Genomic DNA, 12,295 nt, shown 5'->3' on the forward strand with positions numbered 1-12,295 from the left:
GTTATATACTGATGAGGAAAAGGTATTTTATTTTTTAGTCTAACACACAAATGAAAACCAAACCTTGAAGTCCGCTTAAACGTGAAAGCAGTGGCGCAAATGCCCTGGTTGAGTGTAGATTACTTAAGGAGAGAGGGAAACGTGGAGCTTAACTCATTTCTGTGTCACAAACAGATTCAACCCTTCTCAGCCCAGAGCCAGGCTCAACTAGGATGCCCTCCACCACCAGAAGGATAACAGACCAGGAGTGATGAACACTGGAATCTGCTGCTTGCACTGTACCTGGACGTGCCTCTGCTTGAGCAGCGTTTCGTAGCGGTTGGACGGTGGGTATGGAATGATCACCCCGTAATTCTTGCATTCAGCCCGGAAACGTTTGTCCAGTAAAACACTGAAAAAGGGAAGCAGTGTCAGGAAAATAGAAGCATACGCTATCAGCTTCTCTATGCATCTTTCCTGAGTTGTTTTTGATCTTCTTTTAATCTTGGCTCTGAATGCCAAGAAATCTTTGCACACTAAACCACAGGGCAGTGGTTGTTATCTGGGGACGGCCCTGCTTGTCTTTTGTGGCTAAAACATTCAAAAAGATTAAAAAAAACGTGCTGAAAGATATCAGTGCCAGGTACTGGGTGGCTCCCCTGGTGTGCTCCCTCCTTGAAGATCTGCTGTGGGAACATTTGGTTGGTGATGGTGATTGTCCTCCTTCTCTAAGGCCAAATGTGACTAGAGACAGAACTTGCAGTCACGTGGAAGACTCAGTTCACCTCTGGGGCCACGAGAAGAAGACTCTCACTAGATTTCATCCATGCCCTTTAAACTGGAAAGGAGGATATGCCACAAAGGGTCTATCTCCCCAAAGGGAGAACAAGTCCTGCTGCTTTACTAGGATGAGGACAAATGCATATTCCTGTTTTGTAGAGATGGGAGCTTTCCAGTCCTCTGCCTGGTACACAAGCAGAAGTCAAGCAAGGACATGCCTGTCATAAGCTCAGTTTGCTTTTCTGCTGCTCTCACAAACTGTACTCCAACAGCTACTAGAGATGCCAATTATTATTTTTTCACTTTTAACTGTGTCTCCTTAATTAATTTTCCCCATCTACAGCAGTCTGGCATGGACATCTCTGGGGGACAGGGATGATCTATGTTTTGTCTTCTTGCAGTGGCTGCTCCCTGAGGGAAACCTTTTGGTTAACAGCAATTTGAATCCAGCAGTATCATCAGTCACCATCAGGGTCTCCTACCTGCCAGCCATTGCTTTGTAATAGGCAAAGATCTGATCTGCCAGCTTGTACACAAATTGATCAAAGCACAAATTCACCTGGGGGAGAAAAAACAAGACTTGGTGAAGGCGTCACCAGCACAGAACAGCTCCTTCCTACGCATGCAAGATCAATACAACCCAACACAGATCTCTCATTTAACACAAACATGTTTTAAAGGTCACACTATCTAAAAAACACACTGCAGTTCTCACAGTGCTGAAGGTAAGCAGAAAATTGCAGTTACATTTCTCTCTTTATAGTTTCTGCATGTTCTTACAGGTCCTGGTCCCCCACCCTCAATCATCCTTCCCTCTCAGGGAATTCTTAATTTTTCTCTGCTCAACAGACTCTGCCATGTCCCCAAGCTTTTGGCTTTCATGGTTCCCAACAGGTACAGCTGAGCTGAAGCCCTTAATCAGGAGAGTCTGTAGGGTCTCTGGAAATGCTGATCTTTTTTAAAACATCTCAGTCTGATGGGATATTTCTTTCAGGAGAAAGGTGCCTACAGTGAACTGCTGGGTCAAACAGGGCAGTGTGACCCCAGTGAGCTTTTTCCATACGAGAAAGATGAAGAGAACTTACTTCAGCTTCAATTTCATCATACAAGAACTGCTTCTTGAACTTGGTCAAAGCATAGTATGCACTGTCATTGTAGAGGTCCAGGGGGTACAGCACATACCTGAGGGCAAGAACACAGACCACATCTAAAATTAACTTTGGAGCTTATCAGCATAAACTGCAGGCAGTGCATGTCGTGCCCTGCCTGATGCAAAAACAGTGGTTTTGCTCTGACTTCATGCCTATCACTGCCACCCCCTGCAGCCCCTCAAATAGCCCTTCTTTATCCCTGGGTTCTGCAGGAAGCAGCTACAACCAAACTGGAAGTGAGCTAACTATGAGTCGTTCAATCAACACTTGCTTCTTTGCCCTTAAAGAAGTTTTCACCCTGCCCTCACTCCACAGAGTGCTCTGACAATGCCCATACAACAGAAAACCAAGTTTTCCTAACAAGGAAAACATTATGGGGATGATTACACTTGCAGAACAGCAATTCCTCTCATAATTTATCCCACATATAAAAAAACAGTTGAGGTGGCTTAGCCTGGGCCCACCCCCTTTGGTGACACATCTGTCTCAGTGCTGTGTACAGGTGACAGTGCCACCCTGTCCTGCCCACATCCCTACAGTTGCCAACTGCTGTTTATGACACACAAAGAAGTGCCAGTGCCAGGAAGTCGCCCCTGTGTCTGCTAATGAGGTGCTCACACAGCACCATTCATGTGACAGCAGATCAAGGAACATCTATTTACCTCCCACATCAAAAGGACTGCTCATCACCAGCCTACCCTTCCTCCTCAGCAAAATCCCAAACCCCAGCACGTGCACGGTCCCAACGGAGCCCATCAGCTCTTACTCCATCATGGAGGGTTCTTTGGTTTCCAAGATATGGTCCGTGAGGATCCAGGGCATGGACATCTCGATGGGGAACTGGATGCGGCGGCCCATGGTCAGCTCCAAGAAGAACTCCCGGAACCAGAGCTGGGACAGGTCACAGCACTGCTGCAGAGCTTCTGGAATGCAGAGAGGATCCATGCTAGCCCCACACTACTCCCCTGGGGATGGCAGCGAAGCCAGGACACAGGAGGCAGCTGCTGCAGCCACGATTTTGGGTATGGAACATTTTTCTAGGATGGCTCTGGTTTTAAACCCAGACAATGTCCACACTGCCTGAGCACTTGGTAATGCAAGAAGGAGGAAGTGATCACCCCTTACGCTCTAGAGGGCCAGGGAGAACACTCAAATGGCTCAGAGTTATTCTGGAAGACTTCTTCTGTGTCCATTGGCTCAGTTTGTCTGAGACCAAAGGAAAGTCTAGTCCTAGAAAATAAACTACCACCTGCAGCTCTCTGCTCCTGCTGACGGCCCTGCTCACATAGTGACTACTACACAGAAGCATGCCCAAACCAGGCAGGAGGACATTTGGGAAAAATCAAGGAAAATCTTCTGCACAGGTCAATGAGGAGCAAAGCTGATCTGCTTTTGCCTTTCTGAACATGCAAGGGCTGTGTTCAAACCTCCCCCTGCCATAATCTCACCACTGATGTTGAGAAGGTGGGTGAAGAAGAAGGACTGCTTGTGGAACTCCTCAATGGCCAAGACTATTGGCCCATCCAAGCTGCTCCTCAGAGTCTTCTTCGAGCCACTCTTGTCTGCTATGAGGGACTCCAGCATGGTCCGCACCATGTAAAGCTTTGGAAAAAAGGTGTCACACAGTTACCACTCTCCAGACACCGTCACACACAGCCCCGCTGCTCTTGGAACAAAAAAGTAACACTTCTCCCAGGTGCTGACCACCCTCTGTACACATAAACCACTATCCTTGGGAGGTAGAGATAATTAAGCCCCTAAAAGAAGAGTCTTTGGGAATTATGCAACAGATTAGGCACCAAAGCAACATTTAACACACAGCAGAATGAAGACTTTGTGGAACGGAGCACAGAAACCGCTGCTAATCCACAGGGTGGGAGACTCCTACATGGCTCTGAGACCATTAATTCCCCACACAGGAGACAGATATTCACACACCTGTGTACTTGATGGTCCTACAGCTCGTCGTGGGACTTTAATATCAAATCCACCCTTGGGATCCTTCTCCCCTCTCAGGCAAGGATCATTTGGAGGCTCTCGACCTCCCTCCCAGTCACAGATTGTCTTCCGAATCGCCTGCAGGACACTGGAGTGGGGGAGAGGGAAAGCAGTGCTTAAGCTTGATTTTACTTCAAGATGAAAATAGCTATGGCTGTGCACACATGAGAGGAAAGGTATCTGAGGTGGGACCACACACAGCTGGTATTGGTGGGGTTATGCCCAGAAGTTACCTCTGGAGGAGCTGCTGGCCAAGGACTGCTGGCGGTTTGTGTACCGGAGCATACCCAGGGCCACGTGCTCGTATATTATGAAGTGTAACACTAATAAATATATGGGTTTTGCAGTGCATTCAGGGACAGACTGACCTAATCAGAACATTCTTCTTCTTCCTGACAGCCTGTCGGAGAGGCTCCCTCAGGGTGACCTGGGCAAAGTCCTGCAGGGCCGCATAGATGGTGTTGCGGATGGCCTGGTTGAAGACACTCTCCATCCGCCCCATCAGCACTTGCAGGCCTTTGATCATGGCAATCACCTGAAGAGAAAGTTAAGCCCAGATGTATTTGCTGTTTTTCCACTGTGTGAAGAGGGATATAAAATCCAGCACTGACAGAATTTGGGACTGAATTAATTCTGATCATATAACTGGTGATCAGGCAGCTAAGTTTTGGGTGTTAGCTGCTTCACAGGTCACAAAAGGCCGAGGAAAGCATTTATACCATCAGTTTCTTGCGAATGGCCCTTGTCCCTTGTTTCTACTCCATCTCTTGGTATCTTTAACACCACACAAACCCAGGAAACTGCACATGCTCCACGTGTGGGTGCAGCTTGCACAGAGCTGCATCTGACCAGGGCACAGCCCTCCCTGCCCAACAGCACAGTGGAGGAAGCCAAGAGACAACATCCAAACCACCCTGGACTGTGTAAGGCAGGAGAAAGGTGAGGACATCCCAAAGCCTGGCTCAGAGGACTGTTCCCACTGTTCCCAGACAGCCAGGCTGAGAGGTGATGTGTCCTGGGGACTGGCTGAGCATCTGTGTTGGCAGAGTTCCTGAATGCAGCTGCTGCTCCTGCTCCAGATCACACTGCTCTGCAAGCCCCCTGTTCTGGGCTTGTGTGGAAACATTTTGGAAGCAGGAGGATACAGGGGTGACTTCTGTGAGAAGCCCCCCACATGGACAGAGCTGGCTCCACGACAGACCCAATTGCCAGGGCAATTTAAAGCCCAGATTAAAGAATGTGGGAACCCTTAATCCCTTAACATGGGTCACAAGGATGAGGATCTGGCAGAGTATGGTGAGAACACCTTTCCATTCTCTTTCCCTGGCCTGAAAACAAGGACAGGAAACCAGCATGGACTGGCTCTGACTCCTGTGCAAGTGGCACTTACTTCCACAAAGGCAAACTTCTCCTCGCTGGTGTAGTTGTACCGGGTGGCTCTCTCATACTCTTCAGCTGTTCCTGGGCAATCCTTGTTACAGAATTTATCTGTGGGATGAACCAGCTTCCAAGAGTACTAGAAGATGGAAAGAGACCATGTCAACATTGCAATGAGGAAGAAGATAGGTTAGAAAGATTGAATTAGACCATATGCCAAAAAACCATTTCCTAGACATCACTACAGTTTGACATCCTTGGCTTCATTATCACTTAGTGAATTGGTTTTCTTTATCTGGGAGACTGCCAGTCATACCAGGCTTTTGACATCCACAGACTTCTGCTGAGATGTGGTCAAAACTTTGCAAATCAAGAATTCCCATCATCATTTGAATTACAGTTTTAGTTGCTCAAGACCCAGACTCACCCCAAACTGCTTTCAGAGATGCAGGGATGCACTCACCACTTCCATGACGTGGGCACTCCACTTGGACAGCAGCTGCAGCCCCCGTAAAGCCAGGTCAAAGAGCTCCCTGTACTCCTCATCTGACTTCTGGCTGTCCAGGCCTGAGCCAGTGACAACCTGGAAGACATCACATCATGTCAGGGCTACAACCAGCAACTTGCTGCAGGGGCTTCTCTCAGTCAACAGGTTTTTCTACCAAATCCCACCTGAAATGAATTTCTGACCTTATGACCAAGCTAGAATTGAGGAAAGCATATACTGCTCTTCAGGAAAAGGGACTTTGACAAGGCTCTTTTTACACAGGCAGTCAAATTATTCCCTACAAAAAAGAATTAGTGTGACCTGTCACCTCAGAGCAAATAACTGACTGTTTTTATTCCACTTTCCCATTCCTTTGTGATGTCTAATACTGCTGAAATCCTTGAGAATCCTTTACCGATTAAAGTTCAAACAAGCTCTTACAAATGCCAAGAAAGAAGTGCCTGAGAATGCAATGCTACGATTTGTCAAACTGACACTGATGAATGAGGATCACACACACAAAAACCAGTCCCAATGGCATCAGACAGGGCACTGGCATTCAGTAATGAAAAGAACAGAGGTGCCTTCGTGAATTCTCCTCTAAGCCCTGACTGATAGGCCTGTGTAATTGAAAAGCACTATTTGCAAGTCATGGGTGTTCTGACATTTGCTTGATTATAAACATTTAGTTGCCAGTTCTTTTTCTGCTTATTTTAACGAAGCTGTGGTCAAGGAGCAGAAGCTGTTGCTGTAGATCTCCTGGTGCACATGACTTTGTACCTGCAGGAGCCTTTCATAAGGCGTGAGATTTGGAGAGAACAAGTCAGCCACAGCTCAAGGTAGTCATGGGTTTCTTCCTCACAAATATAGAACATTTTGGTCCAATAGACAGTTAACGCAAAACTTGTTTCTACTTAATAACCTATCACTTTTGCTTAATTCTGCCACACTGTGTCTGTCTTTCAGCCAATAAACTGACAGGTCACATACTCATACACATCTCTATTATAGCTTCTAGATCCTTAGCCTACCCTATAAATCACATTATTACAGCTTAAACTTCTCACTATTTCACCTAATATAATTTCTTACCTACTCAAGGCATATTCTTACTTACAATCTAGGAACATAAATTCATAATTTTTCTACTTAATGTTTGTGTACCTTTATCCTTACATTAACTCAAGCTCTTTCTAGGACTGCAGACTGAGCCCTTGAGCATCTGTGGAAGTTTCTCTTTCTCCATTTCCTGCAGTGCACCTGAGGAGCCTGGCTGCAGGGGGTGCAGCTGTACCCACCTCGCTGTTGCTGTAGCGCGCGAGCTCCGAGATGAAGCGGATGTGGTCGTCTCGGATCTGCACCATCTGCTCACAGATGTTGTACTGGGGGCTGATGCTGCTCTGAGTGCACGTCCACCTGGGCAAAAGAGCAATGGTGTCAAGGACAGGACACAGCTTCTGCTCAGACAGCCCAGGAACAGCTGCTCCCTTCGCTTCCACGGGCTCCAGGCATGCCACCCTCCTGGGAAATGTCAGCCTGTGTCGTCTCCCTGGTGTGTGGGGTCTTCCAGAGCTGGTCTCACACAGCGTGATGGGGACGCTTGCCTCACCTTTCAGCCTGAATGTGTCTGCTCCATCCACCCTGAAGGCTGCTCTCAATGTGGGCTCACCTACCCCAAGGGCAGAGATGGCAATTTCCCAGGCCATGATGGGACAAGCTCTCAGGGAAGGATGAACTTCAAAGACCTGCATCATTTGCATCCTTTCTGCTAAACCTAAGGATAATCATCCCCTTAGAGGTCCTCCCTCCAGGTCTGGGTTGTGCTGTCTTCTCCTGCAAAGAAAAACTCTGCAAAGAACTAGCCCTCCCATTGTTTTTGGCTCTGGCTCATGCTACCAGCTCAGTGAACAACCCTCAGTATAAACCACGAGCAGAGTATTACCTGAACTAGATTTTCATTTACATTGAGCCATAGATACCATGTAACAGTGTAATGTCATCCTAAAAAAAGGCAGCACTTCCAAAGGCACAGTTGTGGAATGGGACAAACCAGGTCTATTTAATTTAATATCCCCTTTCTCCCTGTAACATATTAGCCCCAGATGTAGAACCAGAATGGCTCCACCAGAATGTTTTGTTGCAAGCAATTGTCTATCAGTGATATTCTCATATATTACTCTGTCATCACAAGGTAGAAATTCAGATTGAATTTTTTTTCCCCACCTAAATGATTGTCCATCCTATGATAGTCCTATTCTCCAATTTACACTGGCCATACAAAAGGAAGGTGAGAAATGTGCCCCTGACATGGACATGCACATATCCCTGCACTTAACTGCACTTGTTGCCAGCATTTGTGGTGGTAGACAGTCCTGGAAATGCTGGGCCACGTCACCCCTTGTGAAATCCATCCTCCCCCAGTGCCCCTGTTAGGCTCTTACCCGTTTGCAGGTGCTCCCCACCGGACAATTGGCAGGTTAGCAGGGCTGGCCAGGGCTGCCCCAGCCCTCCCTGCCACACACAACCTACTCCACAGTGCAGAAACAAAGCGCCATGCGGGAAAAACACCAATTAATTCCACTTGCACGGAGACAAGGAGGGAGAGAAAGTGACAAAAACAGTATTAGTAAGAAATGGGGATTACATGGAGGCACCTTGGCAGAGTTAAGAGTTGGGAGTCCCATGCAATTGGCTGGGAAGGCAAGTGAGTGAGGAAGAAACATTGGTTAGTAGGGTACGGCACACAGACCTGGTCAGACAGATTTCAAAGACAGACATTAAAATTGTGCACAGGTGAAACAGCCCATGAGCTACCCTGGTTTTGAGATGAGAAAATGAGGAACGATGCTGACACATGTTCCGTTGAAATGTGCTTTCTGAATGATTCGGGATAAAAAAGTGCAAATCTTCTGAAAATTTATTATTTTTTAAAAAGAGTTTTCAAAAATATTCTTTAAATTCACGTCACACAGAATCATATTTTTTTCTCCTTTTTTTCCCCCCACAATTTTAATTGAAAACTTTTTGCTTGGGAGTTTTGCCATGTTGTTTTCAAACCTCTCCTGAACAATTTAACGGGCACTTTTCAACCAGTTTTTGGGAGGGCAGGGGAGGAGGGCTGCTCCTGGCAGGCAGAGAAGGCAGACCCTTGGGGGTGGAAGGGGATGAGCAAACAGAAGTAATGACACTGCAGGTTAGTTCCTGTCCTGCTGAAGGGACAGCCTGGCCTGGCTGCTCCTCACAGACACCAGAGAAACCTGATTTCCACACAACACAGTCCCCCAGGTGGAATCCTGGCTGCCACCCACCACCACAGTTCAGACAGGCTTTGCTCAGGTGTGCTTGCAAACCTTATTCCAAGGATATCCAAACCTAAGGAGGATTCTTCTGGCAGCCACTGAGTGTGATGCAAAGCTACAAGCACAAGCAGCACCTCTCCCGTGCCTGCTGTGACTGAAACAACCTCTGTGGATTCACCTGATGGCAGCAGCCCGTGAACCCAGGCTGCTCCTGAGCTCTCCACTCCTGCTCCTCTCTCACAATTTCCAGAATCATAGAATCATTGAGGTTGGAAAAGACCCCTAAGATCATCAAGTCCAACCTTTGATCACCACCCTGTCAACTCAACCAGAGCACTGAGTGCCACATCCAGTCGTTAGTGCCACATTCAGTCTTTTCCTGTTCATTAATCTCCAGAGCACCCAAGCCTCTGGTTCAGTCCTCACTGCTGCTGTCCTTCTTCACGAGCCCTGCCTGAGCTAGAGGAGACACCCTGGTACTGCAGGGATCCACTGCTGTGTTCATGCTCTGGAGGATTTTGTCCTGGGGGTGCAAACTGCGGATTAAAATCTCCCCAGAGCAGGGACACGCTGCTCACACTCACACAGCTCCAAGCACTCGGCGCTGCCCCAATCCAGGCACCAGCCTCCCTTCCTTCCTCCTGCCTCGCTGCCAGCCCCCTCCCAGCCCTGTTCCTGCCCTCTTCCACGGAGCCTGGCAGCTGGCTGCACGCCCAGGGCGGGTGAGGACATCTCCCCATGCAGGGACAGGGAGGAACACACGGGCACACAGAGCTGGACTCACACCTCACGGGACACACACACGGGCACAGGCCTCGCACACCCGCGGGGCTGCAGCTCCCTCAGGCCCTCAGGACACACACAGAAGCCAAGAGACATTACGGCAGGCACTCACTTGGATTTGTTCTCCTCATAGTGAGCACTGGTCTTAATGTATCTGGCCAGTTCTATCTGCATATCGCCGAATAAAGGAACCACCTGCAGCTGCTGGAAAAGAAAACAAAAGATGGTTGAAACATGGCAGAGAGAGAGGGGGAGAGAGAGAGATTGAGAGCCTGGCCCCAGCACAACACAAGGGACTCCAAAAAGGCATGCTGCACCTCTGAAGCTTTGGAAAGCGTCAGAAAGTCAGAAAGTGTTTGAGGCAAAGTGCAAACCTGAACCCAGGGTCATTTCACACCTAGGAAACGACTGAGAATGATCACAAGGGTTTCTGTGAGAGGAAATCACCCCCTGTGAGTGCTCTGGAGAGCTGGGCTCACTGCTGCCAGGCTGGTTATGGCCAGAACAGTTCAGTGGTGGAGCCAGACAGAGAAGTGTCTGTTTTTGGTTTTTTTTACAACAAAAAGAGAGAAGTGGGGTCCTGAGCAGGCCTTATTGTCTCCCAGCCTAATCCTCCAAGAGAACAGAGGGATGAAAAGCCAGCATGTTTCTATTTTGGACAGCCAGGAAGGGGTCAGCTTTCCCCAGGGACTCAGCACTATGGTTGTTTGAGATGTGTCTTAAAACTTCTCCGTAAAGAGAAAGGCACAGGCAATGTAACATAGCTGTGCTTGCCCTTTGTATCTCAGAAGGTTTTGGATGGGAAATGAATTCCAAGTGCTCTAAAGATACCTCAAGCTCAGACAGGTCCCTCCTTCACTGAACTTCCACCTGCAAACAAAATCCAGCCAAGGGCTACTGATATCAATAAAATATGAAGTTTCAACTTCACCCAGGTACAAAAGCCTTGCCCCAAAATTCAGGGAAGATGGGGGCCAATTCCCTGTCCTATTATCACACACTTCTCAGGCTGAGTTGTGCACAGGATGTGTAATGCTGTCATCAGGGATTCCCACTGGCACTTCCATAAAAGGTTGAAATGAAGGGGTAGTTCATTTTCACTACTCAAATTCCTGGGCAATCCACTAGAAATTTAATCAGAAGGCAATAAGTAGATGTAGTGAAGGAGTAGCTGGTCTTTCCTTATTGAGATCTGATAGTATGGAGTGGTCCTTAACTGATTAGGTGAGACCACAGCATTTGCTGGAGAAGTGCAAATGGAAATCAAGCTGGAAAGGAGAAAGTTACTCCATGCAATGGAAGGTATTTTACCTCATTCTCTGATGGCCCACAGCAATAAACAGCAAATCTGTCTGAATGCACCAAGATGACCAAACTCTACAGATTACACTGAAGGCTTGATTTAGAGATTTAGTTGAATTAGCAAAGCTGAATCAGGGAAAACCCAGAAGACTCTAAAGAATGACATGATAAATCACCTTTGCAGAGCAGTCTCCCCAGAGATGGGAGGGTTTTAAACACATCATCGTCCTGTTCATAAGGTTATGGTGTCTGTGGCCCCCTGCTCTCAGGGCTATCACCAGGAAATGGTGCAGACTGGGGTAAACAGGTCCCCACTCATCAGGGGAGGATGAAGCAGCAGTCACACCAACCTTCCATCAAACCTGAGCTCACCTATTCCCTCCCCTGCACACACCCAGCACATCACCCATAAACTCAGCCTCGGGGCAGTAAGCAGGGAGACATCCTCTATCCAACACCACAACCAATCTCCTCATCCAGGCTCCTCACTCCACTTCTGGGTGAAGTACCAAGGAGAATTCACTGTGCTGGAAGAGTGAGGGGAAGGAAACCCCTGTGCCCTCCCACAAATCATCACCTTCTCATTATCCCTGATCTGGAGCAAGTGTTGGTAACAGAAACTCATCTTTCCATCTCAGGGGAAATATTAATAAAGGACAAAGGAAGGACTGCTCAAGCTCAGCAGGTCTCAAAGAAAACTAACTGCTCCACCTGGGAAATTCTGCTGTCCTCCTGCTCTTTGCCACCAACTCATCTGCCTTTTGCTAGATCCCACCATGCCTCCTACAGCTGACCTGCTCCAAACCCAAAATGCCTCCCAGTCCCAGCCTGTGCCCAGAAGCAGTGGAAAGGAGGCACCACCTTCCCTGAAGTGCTGTGTGGGCTCTCAGCCTTCCTCTCCACCAACAGGGTGATCCCAAACCTTTCCTGTGCTGAGTGGTCCCAGGGCACTGCAGCCTGGCCTCCAGCTGTGGATCAGACCATGGCCAGATGTGCTTCAGCAGAGAGAGGATGTGAGGCTGCTTTCCACCCTGCCACAGGTTTCATGGGCCTTTCCCCAAAATCCACAATTCACACTAGACAAAAACAGCTCATCAAACCACCCTCTGAGTGACCCTCTGAGGATCTTGCTGAGCACC

General features: G+C 48.1%; 1 protein-coding gene across 4 annotated transcripts in view; it reads right to left on the bottom strand.

Annotated features, from left to right (window-relative positions):
• The window catches only part of CYFIP2 (cytoplasmic FMR1 interacting protein 2), a 45,806-nt gene that overhangs the window by 19,640 nt on the left and 13,871 nt on the right, over window positions 1-12,295 (bottom strand). For 3 of the 4 annotated variants that reach the window (XM_088063486.1, XM_005523618.3, XM_014253250.2), the window contains 11 exons: window positions 9,967-10,058; window positions 7,071-7,188; window positions 5,749-5,868; window positions 5,299-5,424; window positions 4,277-4,443; window positions 3,849-3,996; window positions 3,359-3,512; window positions 2,677-2,833; window positions 1,845-1,941; window positions 1,242-1,318; window positions 283-391 (listed from right to left, as the gene is read on the bottom strand). In XM_088063486.1, the coding sequence (XP_087919612.1) occupies window positions 283-391; window positions 1,242-1,318; window positions 1,845-1,941; window positions 2,677-2,833; window positions 3,359-3,512; window positions 3,849-3,996; window positions 4,277-4,443; window positions 5,299-5,424; window positions 5,749-5,868; window positions 7,071-7,188; window positions 9,967-10,058 (1,365 nt within the window). The remainder of the gene's footprint in view (window positions 1-282; window positions 392-1,241; window positions 1,319-1,844; window positions 1,942-2,676; window positions 2,834-3,358; window positions 3,513-3,848; window positions 3,997-4,276; window positions 4,444-5,298; window positions 5,425-5,748; window positions 5,869-7,070; window positions 7,189-9,966; window positions 10,059-12,295) is intronic. The other variant, XM_088063487.1, reaches the window with a different exon arrangement.

This window comes from Pseudopodoces humilis, chromosome 17 (assembly GCF_049639895.1).
Source record: "Pseudopodoces humilis isolate 2021_Gansu_Grassland_sample_001 chromosome 17, ASM4963989v1, whole genome shotgun sequence".
Classification (NCBI taxonomy): domain Eukaryota; kingdom Metazoa; phylum Chordata; class Aves; order Passeriformes; family Paridae; genus Pseudopodoces; species Pseudopodoces humilis.